We start from the raw sequence: 19,891 nt of genomic DNA, 5'->3' as shown, positions 1-19,891 counted from the left end.
CCAGGGGGCTGTCTAAAGTTACTGGATCACATGCTTATACAACGCTACACGTGTGTTTCCCTCAGTGTGTGTGTGTGTGTGTGTTATGGGGGGGTTTTACGTTGGAAATGTTTTTACTTCCTCCACTTTACTACATTCATTTCACTCAGAAGTCTATACGAGCACAGCAGGAGCATATTTGTCTCAGCGGGAGAGTCTTTAAAACCATCGCCTCACACTTTGCAGAACGTTTAATGAATTAACGGCTTGATGAGTAACGATATTGTAGCAAAGAGCCAACAAGGTGTGAACTTAAAGGCTGTCAAGGAGCTCGGAGAGACGAGACTATTTTGTGTACAAAAAAGTTGAAGAAAAAGTCAAACACATTTGTAAGACTAACACGCACACGTGGCCAGTGGCTTATCTTTGTTTTTGGAACATATATGTTTTTTTATTTCCATCTTTTGGGGTGAATCTTACGTACATATCTTCTGAAGAATAAAGGCTGCTTGTTTAATTTGGATTTATTTGAATACAGCCATGTGTGTGGAGCTGCCAGACGAGGGTCCGACAATCCAAAAATCTGTCATGATCTGACGGTATGAAATGCCATTAAAATAGTTCCATTTATCTCACTCTGGGGCGTGTTAAAGAAATAATACTCTTTTCAGTGCCGGGGAGGGTTCATTAATAAAAGTAATGTCTGAGCTTTGGAATTTCACAGGTGTGATTTGTCTTCATCTTTAATGGTATGGACTGATTAAGAAAGCAAACAGTGTGTGAGTGTGCGTGTGTGCGTGTGCGTGTGTGTGTCCAAATGTACCTACATGCAGTGTGTTCACATCTGCACGCCTGTAAGTGTGTATCCGCAGGAGTGTTTGTGAGCGCCGCAGGTGATTAGAGCGCCACTCTGCTTGTACTTTTCCAGTGTGTGTGTGTGTGTGTGTGTGTGTTTGCTGGCGCGTGTGTCTCTGTGTCCTCTCATTGGCTGAATTATTGGGGCTTAGCAAACAGAGCTGACAAGACTATGAGTGATCCTTGACGTTGTTATTGACTTAGACTTTATTTATAGAGCGCGTGGCCCCGCCCCTCCGAGGCCTGTAAGCAGACACGATTAATCAGAAGAATGTTATAATTAGGCTCAATACCCTCAGGCTGCACGAACACACACACACACACAGACAGAAACTATATGTGAACATGAACATAATGAATGCGTGTGGTGCACAAACACACACACAGAGTGGGCCCTGTGTGTGCAAGCAGGCTGGATGGGTTGCAGAGGTTTATTTGGAGGGTTGCCGTTTGTCCAAAAACGCTTTAAGGCTTCTTCATTGCAGAGGTTGTTAAACAAAAGTCAGTTTGTTACAGTAGTGGGCGTGGGGGTGGGGGGTATTAATACACACCAATGCAGATGTTGGAGCATTTACAGCCGTCTGTGAGGAAAGCCTGTTGTGTTCAGTGTCAAAACGAAGGTCTGGTGATCCCGATTCGTCCGGGCCTATTTTTGGTTGGAGGGTTCATGAACGCCTTCGGAAAGTACACATTTGTCTCCGAGTGCTCGTGGTATTCTTCTAGAGCACATGTGTCAAACTCAAGGCCCGCGGGCCGAATCCGACCCGCCACGTCATTTTATGTGGCCCGCGAATCCGCCAGCAAAAAAAAAAAAAGAATTATTTTTTTATTTCTTTTTTTGGAAAAATAATTTAGTTAGACTTGAAAATAAAAGTATCCCCATGGTCGAAATTATGAGATAGAAAGTTGAAATTATGAGATAGCATGTTGTCTGTGTACCGACATTAAAACTATCACAACAGGTGGACAGGAGAGGCAACAGCCCGTAAAGTGGTTTGAAACGATTGAAAAAGATCCACAAATAATCCCAAAATGTCCACGAAGAGAAAAATTGATGCAGAGGGAAGAAAATGTAATGAAAGATGTGAAAGCGAATACATGTTTGTGCTTCAAGGAGAACAACGTGTCTGTCTTCTGTGTTATGAGGCGTGTCGGTGATGAAGGATACAATTCACGTCGGCATTTTGACACCAAACACGGAGCTAAATTTACCCTCCAAGAAAAACATCAAACTGTCCAAGAATTAAAAGGCAGACTGCAATCACAGCAGAATATATTTACACAGCTACAGCCCAGTGCATGCTGAAGGATGTGAGCAGAGCTCCGACCAGATACAGACTTTTACAAATGTCAGTTTGTGAAGAAACACCATCGCAGACCGAGTTGATGAACTAGCAGCAATCTAACAACACAGCTAGCTAAGAGACGAGCAGGTACTTGTGTTTCTAATGAACTGCTGATGAAAGCACAGACAACACGGATACATCATCTATCCATGTTCATCAGACCTGACTCTCAGTGAGCAGCTCTTGGATGAAGCTGCATGCACAGGACGACGACAGGGAGGAACATTAGTGATGCAGAGAGGTGAACAAACAGCTTTGAACAAAGTTAATGTCATAACTCGTGTTTGATATTTGTCTTTGTTATTTTCTTTAATAGTTTGATCTTTGATAGAGTAATGTGGGTTTCTTAACCCTCAATTAAAACGATTTATGTTACAATAACAGAAATGTGTTTAAATATCATTTTTCATTGATATAACTGCATGTACAATATGTTTACACTTGAATAAACAATAATCAAATGCAGAGAGAGTTATTTAACAACATGTTGGGGAGAAGTTAGTTCTACAGTCTTACAGTTACAACCGGCCCTTTGAGGGACCGTGATGCTGATGTGGCCCAGAGTGGAGATGAGTTTCACACCCCTGTTCTAGAGTCAATCGCATTCTTTTTTCTCGTGTCGTGGCAAAAACAACAAACACACACAAAGACTCTATTCAGTAATTAACCACCAGATGAACAACAACAACAAAGAATGAGACAGCAGAGGCAGCTATTTTCAGACGTTTTTTATTTTATTATAAATAGTCGTGATAATGCGCTTGTACACGTGACGTTATGTCATATCGCTTTGTCAAATAACACAAAAAAATATATCAAAGGAATGAAAGGACTGTTTCACTCTAACAGACAGACGGACGAACAAAACCAGAGCGCTGGTGAAGGCCCTCGTAGTTTGGCGGAGAAAGTATTACCACTCACTTGTACATTGTGGGGGATTTTGTTTTCTTTTTTTACGACACCGTCGACATACAGAACATTTTGAGACAATAAATATGTCCAGAATGAAACCTAATTATTATTATATATAGCATATGCAAAACGGAAAAACAGAAAAAAAGAAATGAAAGATAAAGTACGGTTTTGGCTTCGTCATTCCTGGTTATTTTCTGTTTACATTGGCATTTCCCTTGATTTCGATCTTTTCCTCGTGACACCACACTGACTTAAGTCCTTACAAATGTGGTCCGCGGTGTGCTTTGACAGCAGGATTAGCAATGTTTCATATTTGTCTTGGACCCAAGAGCCTTCAAAGGCACATGTGTTGTTCCTTTTTGTCCCAAACTAGTTCCAGAGAATGAATCCAAAGTGTTTCGTTGGACCTTTTTTTTGTTGTTTTAATGGTGAGGTCGACTCTAAAGATACATGATATTGCACTTCTGGTCAGCTGGCAGAATGGCTGTCTTTAGTCTAAAACTCTCTCGGTCGTGACTTGTGACCTGGTGGCTTGGAGAGGATCTTTAAAGGGTTTTTAACCCCTGTGATCGATCACCCCCCTCCCCCCTTCCTCTAAAGCCACTTCTCCGCCGCCCTCCTCTACTGCTCTCTCATCTGTCACTTTCCCTAAAGTCACCCCCTGACCTCCACCGAGTCGCTCTCTAAAACTACAAAAGGACCGAGATCCCTCCTGCCTCACTGTCCGAAACATCAATGAGACAGAGGGAGAAAGGCGAGAGGATCGAGAGAGGGGGGGGGGGGAGGAATGTTTGAATGAACCTTCGCTGCAGTACAGCTGTGGTGTACATTAAGAGTTTCTGATGCAATAAAACCGCACAGATTCTCATGCTCACCTTTGTTTTCTCCGTCTCTGGAATTTCTCTCCAAGCGTGAGATGCGGAGATCTCAAATAAATGCAAAAATCAAACAAAATCAACAAAGCCTTTTTCTTTTTCCCCTTTCAGCAGATACAACTTGGGGATACATGGGAATTTCATATGTACTCATGTGGCCCGAAGATATGTAAACATTTTCCAAGGCTGGCAGATTATGACGAAAGAGATTTGGGTTCGCTGTCCTCACAAAGACCCGCGAGAGTCCACGGATGGTGTCTTGGTCCGTGGAGGAGCCTGTAGATGGTCAGAGCTCCGCTGCTCCAACCTCAGTAAGCGCTGACGTCTCTGCCGTTCATCTACAGAACGCCGATGCAGCGTTCACAGTCGAACAACAGCTTTTTCTTCACAGTCAGTGGAAAGTTTTTTGGTCTGATATTCCTTCTTGTGGTCCCTTCTTTTTCTTTTTTTGTCCATTTCTCCAACAAGAATTAATAATAAAAATGTCCTGCAGAGGAGAGAATGTGTCCCGGTAAATGGTAGCAAAATTTAATTTGGTCCAGATCGTAAAACATTTCCTTCGCTGTACAAGCAAAATGTCCCTCTGCCAAGTCCGAAGCTCACGATCAGGAGATCTCAGGCCTCAGATAAGAAAGGGCATCTGTAAAACAAAAGAAGAAGAAGAAGAAGAAGAAGAAGAAGAAGAAGAAGAAGAAGAAGAAGAAGAAGAAGAAGAAGAAGAAGAAGAAGAAGAAGAAGAAGAAGGGATGAAACAGTTATTCAATTGTCAGTGAAAAGGGATTTCCCAAAAGAAAATGTAGAGATGATAAAAGAGATATATAGCCGCAATAAATTTTGGACACATGTTTTAGCATGACATTCCCCTCACATATGGCTATTGTTAGCATAGCATGTGCTAACAGTGGTTCGGGGTGTAAGGTCAAAGACGAGCTTTTTTTTCACACTCAGAAGCTCAGAATCTTATAACCAGAGTATGATAAAAGGGACATAATTATGCATGCTAGTGCTGAGTGATACATAATACTCAAGTCCCGCCCCCAAGAAATGTTTAACCTGACGGCGAAAAAGTCTCTAAAATGTTTTATAAATGTGGACTTGTTATCGTTCATGTATTCAGTTCAGTGTTGACTTAAATGTTATTTCCTGACGTGGCTGAAGGCTGCTTTAAAGCTTCCTCTACGCTGCTAGCAATGGGTTTCTGAATAATGTACATTCTGTGCATCTATGTAGTAAATAAGTACAATTTAAAAATACCATCATCTAATATTTCTATACATTTTAAATGCATTGATTAAAACTCAATTTATAGAAAAGGTTTGAAGTGGTACAACTTTATTTTCTCTCACACTTTTCTTGCATTTTTGATGAAGGTGACAAAATATGGAAATTACCAAAAAATACAATGTGCCATGTTTTATGTTATATGCATGAACAAATATGCCTTTTGTTGTTTCGGTGACACCGATCACAGATACAGAGGAGATGAAGATCGATTGTTTTGTGTTAAACCGTGTTTTACAGCCGGAGTCTGGAGACCCAAAAGAGAAGCTACGTGTAAACATGTCATCACTTCAAAAGATCATGGTTATGAGCAAGTAGAAAACGTCTTTTGAGCGGATAAAGAAGGCCCCAAACAGATCTATAAACTATTTTTACTCTAGCGTGCATTGTGGTTGCAGATATTTGCTCCGACACACAGGAAGTGACGTGTCTTATCGTCTCCGTTCCAGGAAGACGTGACCGTGCCGGAACAGGTAAAGAAACGCCAGAAAATCCAAACGGAAAGATTCAGGACTGACGGGTAACCGCTGCAAAACGTGCCGCGCAACAACAAAACACGAAGAAAACACGGCCCGCTTAGCAACAGAGACGTTGCCTAAATAAAAGCAAAACAAGTATTTGGTGGATTACCGCTGTAGTTTCCGAGAGGCGGTCCAGTGGAGAGCTACATGTCGTGCGCGGGCCGCTTCCACTGGAACCCTGGAGCAGCGGCCTCCACCACTGCTTCCCCAGCTGACCTCAGTCCTAGCACCTGTTTCTAATCGCCTGCCCTGCCAGAGGCTATTAGGATCCGTCCACCCCCAGAAAGGACCTTTCCTCTGCAGCTCCAAACCCAACCGCACACCGGCTATCCAGTCGCACTGATTAATCACATCAAGATGGAGCGCTGGGCGCTTGTAACGCTGCGGAGGTGTACGTGGGTGCGCGTGCTGTCCTGGTGGCTGCCTTTCAGCTTGTGTGTGTGTGTGTGTGTGTGTACGTGCACGGTGCCACATGCCAGAGGCTTTTCCACGTGTGTCGTCCTAATTCTTTATTCTGTTCACTTTGAGATATCCGACCGAGATATTTCATTAGACGTTTCGCCGCTCTCGGATATTAAGTCAGATATTCATTCGATACACGCGGAGCTACACGCAGTCAGACTCGCCGGGCCGCCGCCGCCACGCTGTCTTTGAAGGGCCCCGGGTTTTGTGTCCAGGTCGCCACAAGGTCAGTGGATGAACCTGATTGGTCAACCCCCCCCCCCGCTGTAATCACGCTGTGACGGAGAACGACGTTGCCCTCCAAAGCTTGTTTGAAGTTGATTTCAACCCTTCAGGTGACGGTAATGTGAAGTGACTCCCGCTGCTGGACAGGTAGGTTTCCCTAACAGTCCGAGGAGGGCCAGCAGTCACCGCCGGAGCTACTCCTCACCCTGATGGGAGCCGACTCTGCCGCCTGCCTAACCGCAGATTTCTGTATCAGCGCCGGGCTGATCGCTTCATAGATGGAATCAGATCCGCACAATTAACCCCAACACTCGAGACTGCATGATTGGACCCCGCGAAGAAATGTCAGCTGCCTTTAACAAGCAGAACCTGCAGCAACCTGTGTTGTGCTTCTTTTTCTTCCCCATCCCTGGAATCAAAGCGAGGAATTGTGCGGTTACAAGTTACGTGTCTGAATAGCAGAACATACACTGTATCGGTGGACTCAAATTTTCATCTGAAATTGGAAAACTCTTCCAATTGCTTACGGTCATATATTTAAAAAAAAAAAAACAATCCTTTGGCTTTGTTGTTTGAAGCCCTGAAACCAGGATATCCACAAATATGTAACACAAGTTACATTCAACATTTCAGCAACTGCGAAGAGCCGCAGAAGCAAGCGCTTTGTAAAACTCATCACAACAAAACATGCTAATCATCACTGACTCCCAGTCATCTTCACACCGTCATGCTGCGTCAGTGTTTCCACCGCTTTATTCCCATTTAGTTTGTTCAAACTACATTTAGCATGAAGAACTTTGAAACGACTGAAAATGTCATTTATCCGATCTCAAACGCTCTCAGACAGAAATACATGAAGCTCATCAGCCCTTCAACGTTCAATGTGATTCAAGTTTTCATGTCAGGAAAATGTGTCGCATTCTTTGATGTCAAGCATCACCTGAAGATTATAAACTACGTGTGAATCGGGGCAGCTGACAGTGGTTTACTTGGTGAGTACAATTTTAAAGTACTTGGCTTGACCAAAGTATTTCTGTTTCATGCTACTTCATACTTCTACTCTGCTACATTTTGGAGGAAAATATTGTACTTTATAAAATTGTGCTGTATTTACTGACTGTACTTTGACTTATTCGAGAGCTACAGCTACCATTTATTAGTAAATGACGATTTTTACACACAAAACATATGATGAGCTCATAAAATATGACGCATTGTTTTAGATTAAACTACCCGAGAGTTTACACGGTGGTTAAAACAGCAGCCGATCGGTCAGGTTGCAAAATGACCTGAGCAGCAAATGGTCGGGCCGGAAACATTTGTCGCTTTCGCCACATTTCCAGTCTCTCTCTCTCTCTCTCTCTCTCTCTCTCTCTCTCTCTCTCTCTCTCTCTCTCTCTCTCTCTCTCTCTCTCTCTCTCTCTCTCTCTCTCTCTCTCTCCGCTCTCAATATCAAATAAAAGCATGAAATGCCCACAAAAAAATCGTTCAAAAATCGTAATTAAATTTGCTCCACCTTGACCAACCAGAACATGGTTTATGTATTTAATAATTAAATTACTACATTAATTGTAGGGACAATGCACGATACATTTATTGCACCCGATATAGCTGAAGCTCATTCTCTTTCATTAACAGCTCTGTGAAGCTCTTGATTGTTTTTTTATTTTAGTAAATGAGTAAACGGTATGCATTTTAAATTGGTTCCTGCAGGTGTGGATGTGGAAGCAAAAGGTGAGAATAAAAAGGCGGAGTCTATTGACCTTACTTTGTCCGTACTGGCCGTACTGGTAGGACGCCACGTGGTCGACGGTGTAGCCCGGTGAGCTGTAGGAGGCGGGGCAGTAGGACTGGGAGCTGGGCAGGGAGGGCAGGGCCGACATGGAGGGAACGCTGGTGAGGCCCTCCAGGCCCTTGATGTGGTCCATGCGCTGGCTGCAGCTGGTGGCCATGCCGGCGGGGGGCTCCAGGCCACCCGTCAGCGGGGAGATGGCGTAGTCGCTTTGGGGCTGGTGCGGCACGCCGCCCGGGTTCAGCAGACCCATCACCTGATGGGAGGGAGAGAGAGAAGGAATGAAGGAGAGCGTTCAGCTGTGAGCGGCTCTAATGTCAGTCAGACTAATACGGTTAACTTGAGTTGAACATGAGCAGAACACACTGGGTTCATCCCCTTCTCTATGTTTGCTCATGGAGACTTTATCGATGGAATTATGTGGATTATTTATTTTTTTGAATCAGTGATCGGCCCCGACCCAAAACCTAGCCTGCAAAGAAAATGGGGATGTTCTCTGTTGTGTTTTTAGATTCGGACAAGGCCTTACAACGTATTAAATAGCTCTCATTTTTCGTCTACAAGCACTGGGAGGGGGCAAAATGTATCAACACAGACGCCGAGTCAAGCACACATAGGAAATCCCCCCGTCGCAGACATCAAAAGAGCCCGTTTCCAGACAGAGATAGCACCAGAGAGGAAGAATTAAGCAATTTGTCTCAGACCCGTGGTTCCACTTACTCTAAAATTCCCTTTTGACACCGCTCCAACAAAAAACCCGTGGCGCAAGATAACGACTTATCTCGGCGAGAGATATGCCGGCAAAGATAACACAAAGGAGAAAGGTCTGCGTGATAGAGTCGATTTTAGCAGTTCTAGAAAGCCGCTAGCTCTTGACCTGGTCTTTATTAGCGACCAGATAATCAAATTTGGGGGAATATTCGTTGGCCAGCAAAGGACGGAAAAGAGCCCGCGGGGGAAAGTGTTTCAACTGGTTTTCAAAAACAGACTTACCGCCGACCTCCCCCCCCCCCCCCCCCCTTCAATGCTCTCTGACTTTACCTGTCCACATTCAAAGTCCTCAGCAAACCGTTAATAAGAAATCAAGACCGGCTTTATTACTTATGAAAGTAACTCTTAACTGAATCTGCTACCTCTAAATGCATCGTGTCCCGCCTCCCTTCTCAACAGAGCGAAGGCCTCAAGGCTCCTCCAGTTGTCCTAATAAGAAGCAGGTACGCTGCTCTTTGGGTCCTCTAAGTGACATATTATTCCACATCCACACGTACATATGGTCCTGCTTAAATCATTTCCCAAGTAGGGGAGGTGAATGGAGGAGTCCATGTTGATTTGGAGAGGGGAGTTTGTGTTTCCTCTCGTGCCGGGTAACGTTTTCCTGAAGACATGAACCTGCGTTTGGAGGGTTTGGATCAAACAGAGAGAAAGTGAGGACACACTTTGGCTGAAATAAGCCACAGAAGGGGAGGCATGCTCTTTAAAAGTAACAGATTCTAGGTTGGTGTCTGTTTGCCTCTCTTTAGCCGATACCCATCGTCCCTCTCTCTCCCGAGCCTCTCTCCCTGCCTCATGACATGCCTGCTGGCCGGCCCATCCAGACTCTTTCATATTGGACCTCTTGCCGTCGCCCGCGGCCCTGAATCAGTGCGTCCAGGACTTAGCATGGGAAGAATGTCGGGACGGTTGGGGCGAAACATCTTGAGACAAGACATTCCTTCCCCCTCTGTACGAAATATAGACAGATAAAGTAGAACTTTAGAGCTTTCTGGTGGAGGAATGTCGAGGCAAACATTTTGAGAATGCAATCACGAGACGCTTCCCTCGGGGCTGCACGGCACGGAGCCCCGTTTGTGCACGTATACGTCTAGCCGCCTACGTGGTTAGTTCCTGTTGTGTGCATGCAGCAGCATGTTTGAAAGCATGTTCAGTGTGCAAACATAAAAGCACGAGGACCAACTCTGCACAAAGTATTGTTTGAGAGGAAGAACTTCCTGTCACGACGCACACTTATTGTCCCAAACACATACAAGAAAATGGCCAAAAATCTAAAAATAGTGTGAACTTATTTGCAAATAAAAAAGTGCTTGTTGCTTCTGTATTGGAAATAATAATTTAAAAAAGTACAGCAATCAATCTTCCAATCGAAAGAGAAGGCTGAGGAGCTGACTTAGCCGTGCTGCTCAACCATGTCGTGTACTATTTGAGTAAAAGATGTCGCAAAATCCTTAACTGATCCTCGAAACGTCACGGAGGTGATCGATTATCGACAGTGCGTACGTGTGTGTCCCTGAAATGAGGAGCGTGAGGGTGAGGGTGTTCGTGCGAGCTAGCTCGTCTCCGTCCTCACACGGCGGCGGCGGCGGCGGCGGCGGCGGCGGCGGCGGCGGCGGCGGCGGCGGCGGCGGCGGCGGCGGCGGCGGCGGCGGCGGCGGCGGCGGCGGCGGCGGCGGCGGCGGCGGCGGCGGCGGCGGCGGCGGCGGCGGCGGCGGCGGCGGCGGCGGCGGCGGCGGCGGCGGCGGCGGCGGCGGCGGCGGCGGCGGCCCGTTCTCTTGAGGAGTCGGACCGAGCCGGGGCTGAAATCTCATTTTCTGCCCGTTAGGGTCTCTGACTCCTCCGTCTCCTCTGCTGTACCCTCTGTCTAGGTGCGGAGACCTTGGGACTTCATGCCTGGATAATTGGCTGTAATTGTCTTTTCACTTCTCATTTGTCACACACTCAAGTGTCCTCTGTCCTTCTAGAGTCATCCTACTCCCCTCCCCCCGCCCCTTCAGACGGCGATCCTCCAGTACAGCCGAGGGGCGATCGCAGAGCGTATAGTTCATAAGGCGAGGGGATGAATCGGTAAGCGTCTTTGACACGTGGGCGAAATATTACTTGAGAAGAGTGTTTGACTTTTTAGAGCTCTCTGTGTTTAGTGTGCGGCTGTGTGTCTGACGGGAGATCGTGTGCTTTGAAAATCATGTTCAAATCTAATTTGAAGCTCGGCTGTGATATCCGTGGAAGTAAAACTATCTCAGGCTCTGGAGGCACGAGTCAAACACACACGTCTTACTCCTGTCAAACTAATACATGCACAAAAAACACAAAGCAGTGCTTGTGTTTCAGATTATTAGTATTTATATGGAATCAAATCAACTTGTCTCAACAGATTTCCTTTGAAAAGCAGAGTTTAATTATATTAATCTATTAAATACTCAATGCCGGACTTTAAGCTGCTCAAACACCGTGGTCCCACCTGTGGGGAGAGTCCGTTTCCGAGGGCGGGGTTCATGGGGTTGGCCGGTCCTCCGGCGCTCACAAAGCTGTCCGAGTAGCCTGAGAAGGAGTGGCGTCCGGAGGCAAGGCAGTAGGGAGAGCCTCCTTCCACCTGCCCTCCGCCGCCGCCGGCCTGGTGGCCCGAGGACGGAGGGAGGGGCTGGGGCCGATGCAACGTGCTGGGGGGCTCCGACACTACGGAAGGCATCGCGGAGAAAAGTCAGTTAAAAAGTTGCAAAACATAACTGGTAGGCTGCTGGAACCTGGATCAGGGAAAGTGCAATTAAAACCAAAGCGTCCCACTCTAGCAGAGGTGTTGTTCCTGTGTTTCATTTTCACTTAAGTCGAAGCAAAACTGCTGGATTCTAAATAAACGTACATTTAAAAACACGTCTGTTCGTAATGTATGAAGAGTAAATGTTCAGAAGTGTTTAAGTTTTTATATAAAAATTATTTCTCATGAAGGTGATTTAAATTACCGTAAACAATTCCAACAAAACATTTCAACAAATAAAGAATAGTTAGGCAGGAAATAGCAATAATTCTGTCAAAATATACTTATTTTAAATATAAAATTATGGATTTCAAAAAAGCGCCTCAAAATAAAAGCCATCAGAAAAGTTTTGTACTTTGTAAATACAACATATTTTTTTAATCTTAAATAAATGATGACATGTCTCTCGGCTAGATTTTGGCTCGAGACTTTTTTGAAAACGAGATGATTTCTCTCATTCCCCCTCCCCTCACATGTAGTTTATTATTAGAATGAACACTCTGAACCGCATTATTGCAGCAGCGAGTCCCGTCTCTTACCTTGTGCTAACGATGAGGGGGGGTAGGGGCTGTCAGAGAGTTGGTAGCCGATGCTGGACATGGCTGAAGGTGGGAACCCTCCTGGGATCAGGTGATTAAACGCCATCAGCTGACTGGCTCCCGCTTGCTTCCTCCACCTCGCCCGCCTGTTGCTGAACCAAACCTAGAGGGACGACGATGACGACGTTCGATCAGACAGTGTGTGTGTGTGTCTGTGTGTGTGTGTGTGTGTGTGTGTGTGTGTGTGTGTGTGTGTGTGTGTGTGTGTGTGTGTGTGTGTGAGTGTGTTTTTATGCGGTTGTGTGCCGCAAACAGATCAGCAGGTTGCCTTTAAACGGTCGGAGTGTGTATAAAACCATGAGGTGTAAAAGTGTGTGTGTGAGTGTGTGTGTGTGTGTGTGTGTGTGTGTGAGGGATGTGAGTGATGGGTCATTAAGTGCATGCTGGTGTGTCAGGTCAGCCAGTGAAAGTGTGAGCTGCCGTCTTGTAAACACGTTCACTCCTGTTGAAGGATTTCATGGTTCCTCGTGAAGCTGAGGTCGAACTCACAACCCTCGAGCTTATAAAAACATTTTTCGCAAACCCATCATGGGAATTCCTGTGTTTCACGAGCTACGAATCTGCTTTTCACTCTCTGCAGTTCTTAAATGTCAGTGCGCGTGGTGTTGATGCGTCGTCCACGTACCTGGACCCTGGCCTCGGTGAGTTTGGCCCTCTGGGCGAGCTCCTCCCTGGTGTAGATGTCGGGGTAGTGGGTCCTCTCGAAGGCCCTCTCCAGCTCCTCCAACTGCTCCGCCGTGAAGGTGGTCCGACTGCGCCGCTGTTTCCTCTTAAGCGGCAGATCGGGCTCCGACTCCACGTCCGAACCCTCGTCGGAGTGACTCGCTGCTCAAAACAAAAGGAGAAGGAAAAATAAGAAAACAGGATTTTATTTTTCCCCAAACATTGAGTTTTTAATCAGGCAAAGTTGATGTTTTTTTCCTGATCCACACATACACACACGCAGATTTACAGGTTAACTCTTTAAATCGTGAACTTTTAACGTTTGAAACTCTGTCGAGGAGCAAACATGCTGCTGTTATAAGACGCCTCATGGTGCTGGAGGTGGATTATTGTGATAAGAAGGGCTGGAACATTCAGAAAATGTCAACTAATTTGCTCTCTGCTTTGTTTACTTGATGGGTTATTTCCTTTCTTTACACACACACACACACACAAACATGCACCATAAGGCATATCGGTCCCCCTCGTGGTCTTGTGGCCAAACAGACCTCCATTCAGAAGGAATATTCTGAGCCTCAGGAATAATCCCAGTGGACGAGATTCCCAGGGCACCACAGGGGGACTAAAAGCCACACAAAAGGCTAATTTGGATCCAGGGGCCATTCTTTGAGCGTGTGTGTGTGTGTGTGTGTGTGTGTGTGTGTGTGTGTGTGTGTGTGTGTGTGTGTGTGTGTGTGTGTGTGTGTGTGTGCGTGTGTGTGTGTGTGTGTGTGTGTGTGTGTGTGTGTGTGTGTGTGTGTGTGGACAGTAGCAGCGGCTGCCTGGATGAAGGACAAACTGTTCAGTCAGGTGAATGCTGGTCTGCTTTTCTAAAAACCGAGTAGATGGGAATCAGTTTGTCAAATCGCTCTTTCTTCCCTCTCTCTGTCTCGTCACCAGTATTCAGTATTCAGTACTTCTGCGGCAGCTATATTCTGGAAGTGATAATCAGATCTCACAGTCAGTCTCAAGTCTCAAGATAGAAGTCGTCAAGTCCAGAGTCTAAATGGGGCATAAACAGTTTGGTGAGAAAAAAGAGAGTTCTTTATTTACAGTGATGAAGAAAGATATCTCAGAATTCAAGTCTTAACTAGAACACGACAAATTATTACTTATTATACGAGAGTCTAATGTCAAGCTAATAATATGTTGAATCCCCTAATGTCTGATACACACACACAAAATAACCCCTCAGTGCAAAAAGTTTCATTCCCTATTCATTTTTGAAGAATTGATTTTGTCGTCTAAATATCAGAAAAAATGGAAAATGGCCCAAAAAAAATTGTCCAAACCAGAAGTGCTCGATAACAAAAACACAAAGTATAACTACAATGTTGTCTAACCATTTTACATCCGCCTACAAATATACATAAGAAACACATTATTGTATTTCTGACTCGTGATGGTGGGCCTGGCTGAGCTGCAGTGATCTTATGTGACCGCTTTTGTGTTCCTCCTCTTTGTCTCAGCCTCAGATCTGCATCAACACTGTAGTGAGCTGCGTTCCATCGGCTCGGTTCTCCGCTCACCACTTCAAACACTCCGCTGGCTCCCGTCTCAAGTCCACCAAGGCCAAAGCACCCACTTTGTTTCGTCTTTTTTGTGTTACACTTAATGAATTCCCCCTCAGCGTAGGGGAAGTTTTGTGCACCAACACTGTATTAGTTCCCCCTCAGATGCAACAATAAAATACAAGAGAATCCAAATATCTCAGGGCCCCTCATGTGAAACTGATCCTCTCTCCCCCTTCGGCGGTTTTCTCCTTGCAACACCAATAGCAGTGGGAGTCAACTTAACACGCATTAGGGCCAAATTGGTAAAGAAACATCAAGCATGAGGGAGGCAATAAGTAAAATATTTTCAAAGGTGTGGGGGGGGGGTGGCGGCATTGCCTTAAGCCTCTGCTGAGTATCACAGTTTTGCACTTGTCGATTTCTAGCTCTTTATCTACCGGTGTGTGAGACTTTAACACTTTAAGACATTTCAAAATGGCCACCGTGGACTAAGACTCCGTTTCGTCAGCTGTTTTGGAACTTCACAGCAGTGCTGCGACAAAAAGCTTTCTAGTTAGGCAGGCCCACGTCGCTCACAGGACTCGTGTTTTCGATGGCGGGGGAAGGAATTCAGCTCGCTTCGGATAGCTTAGGAGTTTTTGGACGGCACGGCTGAAAAACAAGAGATGAGGCCTTTTTTTTTTCTTCTTTTTTTTTTGCAGCCTCCCCCTCCAGTTCCTGCACGGAGGAGGGTGGCCAGGAATGCTTCCTCGCTCCCCTTCCCCTCCCCGAACTAGAGCAGCATGCAACGTTCCTCGGCATTTCACAGGGATTTGGGTCCTGGGAAAGCTGAGGCGGCCGGGGGGAAATCCTTAATCACTTTGGAATTACCTATCGGTTGTGACTGCTACCGGGGTTTCCAGAGCTTTTCAGAAGAAGCGACAGAGTGGCACCTCTGGAGCCTCTGGAGCCTCGGGAGTCTCGTCGTCTTACGATCCCGAGTCGGATCATTGACGGAGGGCTGAGGCGGGCTCGTTGGTTTTACCCCGCTTTGTCACATCGCTACATCGCTTGATGTTTAGATACGGACAATGGGGAGAAATGATAAAGATGATTATGGTAGCAAGAGGGGAAACGCACCGGCTGACGGGTAGAACACTGGCTGGTAAATATGTCTGTCAGCATGTATGAAAAAATAAAGCCACGCTTCATTTTTCACTTCAAAACAACAGCAAACTCCTGATTCGCCAACACAAACTTTTTTCGCACGCCACCCTCCTTAAACAAGCACCACCTTCTCCTCCCTCTCTCGTTCCTCCCTCCTTCTCACCCTCTCTCTCTCTCTTTGTCTCCCCATCTCTCTCTCTCCCTTTTTTTCACCCATATTTCTCTCTGTGACTCTCGGGGGCTCTTTGTTGCTCCACAGAGCCGAGGTCTTTGCCCGCAATTTCCACGCTCCATCTGTGGAATCCGTCATGGCTCCCTTCGGCCCTTCACAGTGGAGGGCTGTCACCTGCCCCACGGGGGAGCTGAAGGGTGGGGGGCGGGGGGGCGTAAAGAGGCTCGGCAAAGGGGATCGGGGGGGGGGGGGGGGGGGTAGATGGGTGCACAGCCGGGGGCATTTATAACCCCCATTCCCCCCCCCAAAAAACCCACCCCCTTCCTCCAGAGGGAACCAGGAGCACCTGAGGGGGTGAGAAGGGCAGCGAGAGGCCAACAGGGGCCGTTGTTGCCGATGTGAATGTCCCCATGGGGATAGTGCGTCTGGGCATCTGTTGGTTTTTGTTGTTGTTGACGTTGTTGGCGGAAGCGCAGCTCATCCACTTGTTTGTGGGCCGTTCTCAACGCTGTGAACACCGGCTGAGCTGAAAGGAAGAACCGCCCTCGCGATGATTCTCCTCCTTTGCTCACTCTGAGAGAATAACATCTCTTTCATGGTTTTACGGTTTTCTCTCCTCGCCGCCGTTCTTCGTCAAAAGTAAGAAATCAACCATCGGCTGTGTTTGCGCCTCGTTCGGAAAAACGCATACGTTCATCGGTTTACTGTGAACGATTAACAGGTCAAAATAAGATGTGAAAAAATGTGTATAATACAAATTAAAATACTTATTGTATGGTAATGTTTATTCATGGTTCAACCATTTACTGTCCACTTCAGTTATATCGGGATGTATTATGTTTTCTCACATCTTTTTTAAGAAGATGCCCGCGCTCATGACAGATAAGTTCTATCAGTGAACAGTTTGGAGCGATCCTCATCACAAGAACACCATTCCCTGTTTCAATGGAAATAAACTTTTGGACGCATGTGGACACAAAGCGGGGTGAGAACCAATAAAATACCAACTTGCTGCTTTTAAATCGATGGTTATTGGAAGGCAGAAATCACAAAAACCTTGTATGCAAAAGATGGCCCCCACCATACGTTTACATTTTACATAGAAGCGCCTAGAAGTAACCTTTACTGTGGCTTTCGGGTGAATGCAACTTATTCTGCCGATAGATGATAATTTTTCTGACATGCTTACATTTTGAAGTCAGCAATTAGAGAATTATACAGTTTTAATACGACCATTTCTCACAGCAACTTCCTGGATTTAGTTTGTGTTCGTTGAACACTTAGCTCAGCTGAGATTGCAAAAACAACAACAAGCCAAAGGAAGTTAATTATTATGTGATGCAAATTGAAGAGGCAGGTGATGAAGGTCCACGGGGTGGACGCGTGGGGTGAAGAGGGTGTTTCGGTGGCAAACTTGTGCCAAGACGGAGGGCAGCCACCCAGTCACCCCCGAAGCTCACAAACACACACAAAGACTTGCAGCACTCCGAGCACATGACCCTGTCGGGGCTTTCCCTCCCCGATTCCACACACACTTTTGAGGCTACGTTAATCGAGCTTGTCAACCCCGAGGCGTCTCCAATTCAGCGTCCATCAACAGCTCACATGCCTTTCAGTGTGGTCAAGCACACACGCACACACTACTCTCCAACAGGATCTTAGTACTGATGAAACATAATGCCAAATCAGCATCAGGATGTAAATTACCTCTCTTGCTTAAGAGAAAGACGAGAGGGCTGAGACCTTTCCCCCCTCCCCTCCTCGCTCCCCGGATCTGATCCAACCTTGTAAACCTGTGGTTCCAGAGTGCCCCGTTTGCCGTCATCGCCTCGCTATCCCCAAGATCTGATCACATCGATTTGGCACCGTCAAATAGCCTTAGCCAATCAAATTATCCACTCTAGCCTTCGTATCGCTGCCTGCTACACATATGCTATATCTTAAAATACTGTATTTACGGCCCCTGTAAACACTCGACTTCTCTCTGTATACTTTTTCTCCACCTCAGCTTAAAGGAGCAGGAAGGAGGTTGCAGACATGGTGCTGGCTCTTGTCAGTTCATCGAAATATGAGAATATATGAGCCTTTAAAAGGGTCAAATTATCTGAGAAGGGGTATCGCCCGGGAGCCGAGGAGCATTAAGCCGCAAAATAAGAGAAGAGCAGTTGGGAAAGACGAGGGGGGGAGGGGGGGAGGTAGGTAGCTGGGGCTGGAGGAGAAAAGAAAACTGTTTAATTTAACCAAACTGAAGCCCTCAGAGGCACACAGGGCACGGGACTCCGAGCCAAAACAACCTCTCCGAGGGCCAAGAAAGCCCCAAAATGGATCCCACCGAGCAGCGGCATCCCAGGGAGGAGGGAAAACGAGGACGGAGAGGGAGGAAGGAGGAGAATGGAGGGCTTAGCTGAAACAGACTGTTGGAAAGACGTTCAGCGCTGCTGTTTTTGTTTGGAGACAGTACCGCGTTGAGCATTTTACACAAGACAGACAGAGAGGCAGTGAAAGCGGGACGTGGATTTTGGGGGCTTGGGGGAATTGATAGGCCATATGCGAACTGTTTACACCCCTCTTCGGACATCCGAGTAACTCTTCTGGGGCTCTGGGTAATAGTGATTGCCCCCCCCCCTCTATTCTCTCCACCTACCCCTCTCAAAACAAAAGGCAGAGGAGACAAACGCAGCGTTTATTTTGGGCGGGCCGACCGTGCTGCTCCCATTCAGGAGCCGGGGGACTAAGTGACTGGCTGACTGCATTAAACAGTATATAGAAGTCAAGACAGGCAGATGCTGGGCCGGATAATGGCTTTGCTGACAGCTTATGGACCCATCTGTGACTCTTTCTGGTGGGTTGAGAAAAAAAAGATGCTGTGTGTGGGAGGAGGGGGGGGGGAGGGCGAACTCACTTGACTTGCTAAGGAGGAGTTTCAACCTTCACAGCTGCCCTGTAAGCGAGAGTGTGCCATAGCTGTGTGTGTGTGTGTGTGTGTGTGTGTATGTATGGGGTTGTGATTACACACACAAAAAAAATGGTGTGAGCAAACTATCAATAAAAATGACACGACAAAGTGTGCGAGGCTGTCAGCAAAAGGAATGATGGGCGTTGTGGAGGATGTCGGGGGTTAACAGGAAGTGGTTACCTGTCGTTCGGAGCTCAATGTGTTGCTAACCCCGTTTCCTGTGCAGCGCCGGGGGAGAGTGACCCCCCGCGACCCCTGCGGTTCTTCTCCGTCTTTGAACTCACAGCTCCAGTCGGCGGTGGAATCCAACAAGGTGAGCTGTCACTCTCACGCTTTCTTTCTGTTTTTTACACTAACAAGGAGGATGTTAGACAGATTCATCTCTCTGTCAGCCCCCCCCCCCCCCCACTGACTACCACAGCTATTCATCTTTTCAAGGAAATGTCAGGTCGTCATCAACAACACAACTGTAGACAAACACATTTCCAACATGAAACTGGTCACAACAAAGCCGGTGGACTATCTTGAGTAACCGGGCGGGATTTCTGGAAAAAGACATCGCTGTTGAGTTTTTCAGGTGTATTTTTACATATATAATATGTATATATATATATATATATATATATATATACATATATACCCTATGTATATATAGTTATATCATATTGGTAAGAAGGCAAACAAAACTTGAACACTTCCAACAATGTAGATTGATAAATAGCACTGCAAGAGGAGAAATTGGTATTTTTGATTTTGGGGTGAACTGTCCCTTTAATATCGTGGTCATGCTTAAAAAAAATTATAGAAATTTGGAAAGTAAGGAATCTGATCTGGTACAACTCCTTTTTTTAAATTGTAATGCAAAAACTCAAGTAAAAAAAGATCCAGTGAGACATGTAGAGTAGCGGTAATGTACTGTATAATGCTGCATTCATGACCAAGTGAGAGCAGATCTGAGTTTCCTAGTTCTTTCCCTCAACTTTCAGATGGCAAATATTAAGGAACTCCTGGTTTTGGCAGAGAAT

The 19,891-nt window shown here is 46.1% G+C and overlaps 1 protein-coding gene across 4 annotated transcripts in view; it reads right to left on the bottom strand.

The window, feature by feature from the left end:
* Positions 1-2,935: 2,935 nt before the first annotated feature.
* The window catches only part of pax3b (paired box 3b), a 25,674-nt gene continuing 8,718 nt past the window's right edge, over positions 2,936-19,891 (bottom strand). For 3 of the 4 annotated variants that reach the window (XM_079271187.1, XM_079271186.1, XM_079271184.1), the window contains exons 5-9: positions 13,002-13,201; positions 12,317-12,479; positions 11,484-11,698; positions 8,228-8,507; positions 2,936-4,610 (exon numbers count right to left, since the gene is read on the bottom strand). In XM_079271187.1, the coding sequence (XP_079127313.1) occupies positions 4,576-4,610; positions 8,228-8,507; positions 11,484-11,698; positions 12,317-12,479; positions 13,002-13,201 (893 nt within the window). In that variant the 3' untranslated portion in view covers positions 2,936-4,575. Of the gene's footprint in view, positions 4,611-8,222; positions 8,508-11,483; positions 11,699-12,316; positions 12,480-13,001; positions 13,202-19,891 lie in introns of all 4 variants that reach the window. The other variant, XM_079271185.1, reaches the window with a different exon arrangement.

The sequence above is a fragment of the Melanostigma gelatinosum genome (assembly GCF_949748355.1).
Source record: "Melanostigma gelatinosum genome assembly, chromosome: 7".
Taxonomy (NCBI): Eukaryota; Metazoa; Chordata; class Actinopteri; order Perciformes; family Zoarcidae; genus Melanostigma; species Melanostigma gelatinosum.
The sequence above is the reverse complement of the archived record's forward strand: the minus strand, read 5'-3'. Positions and strand labels throughout refer to the sequence as shown.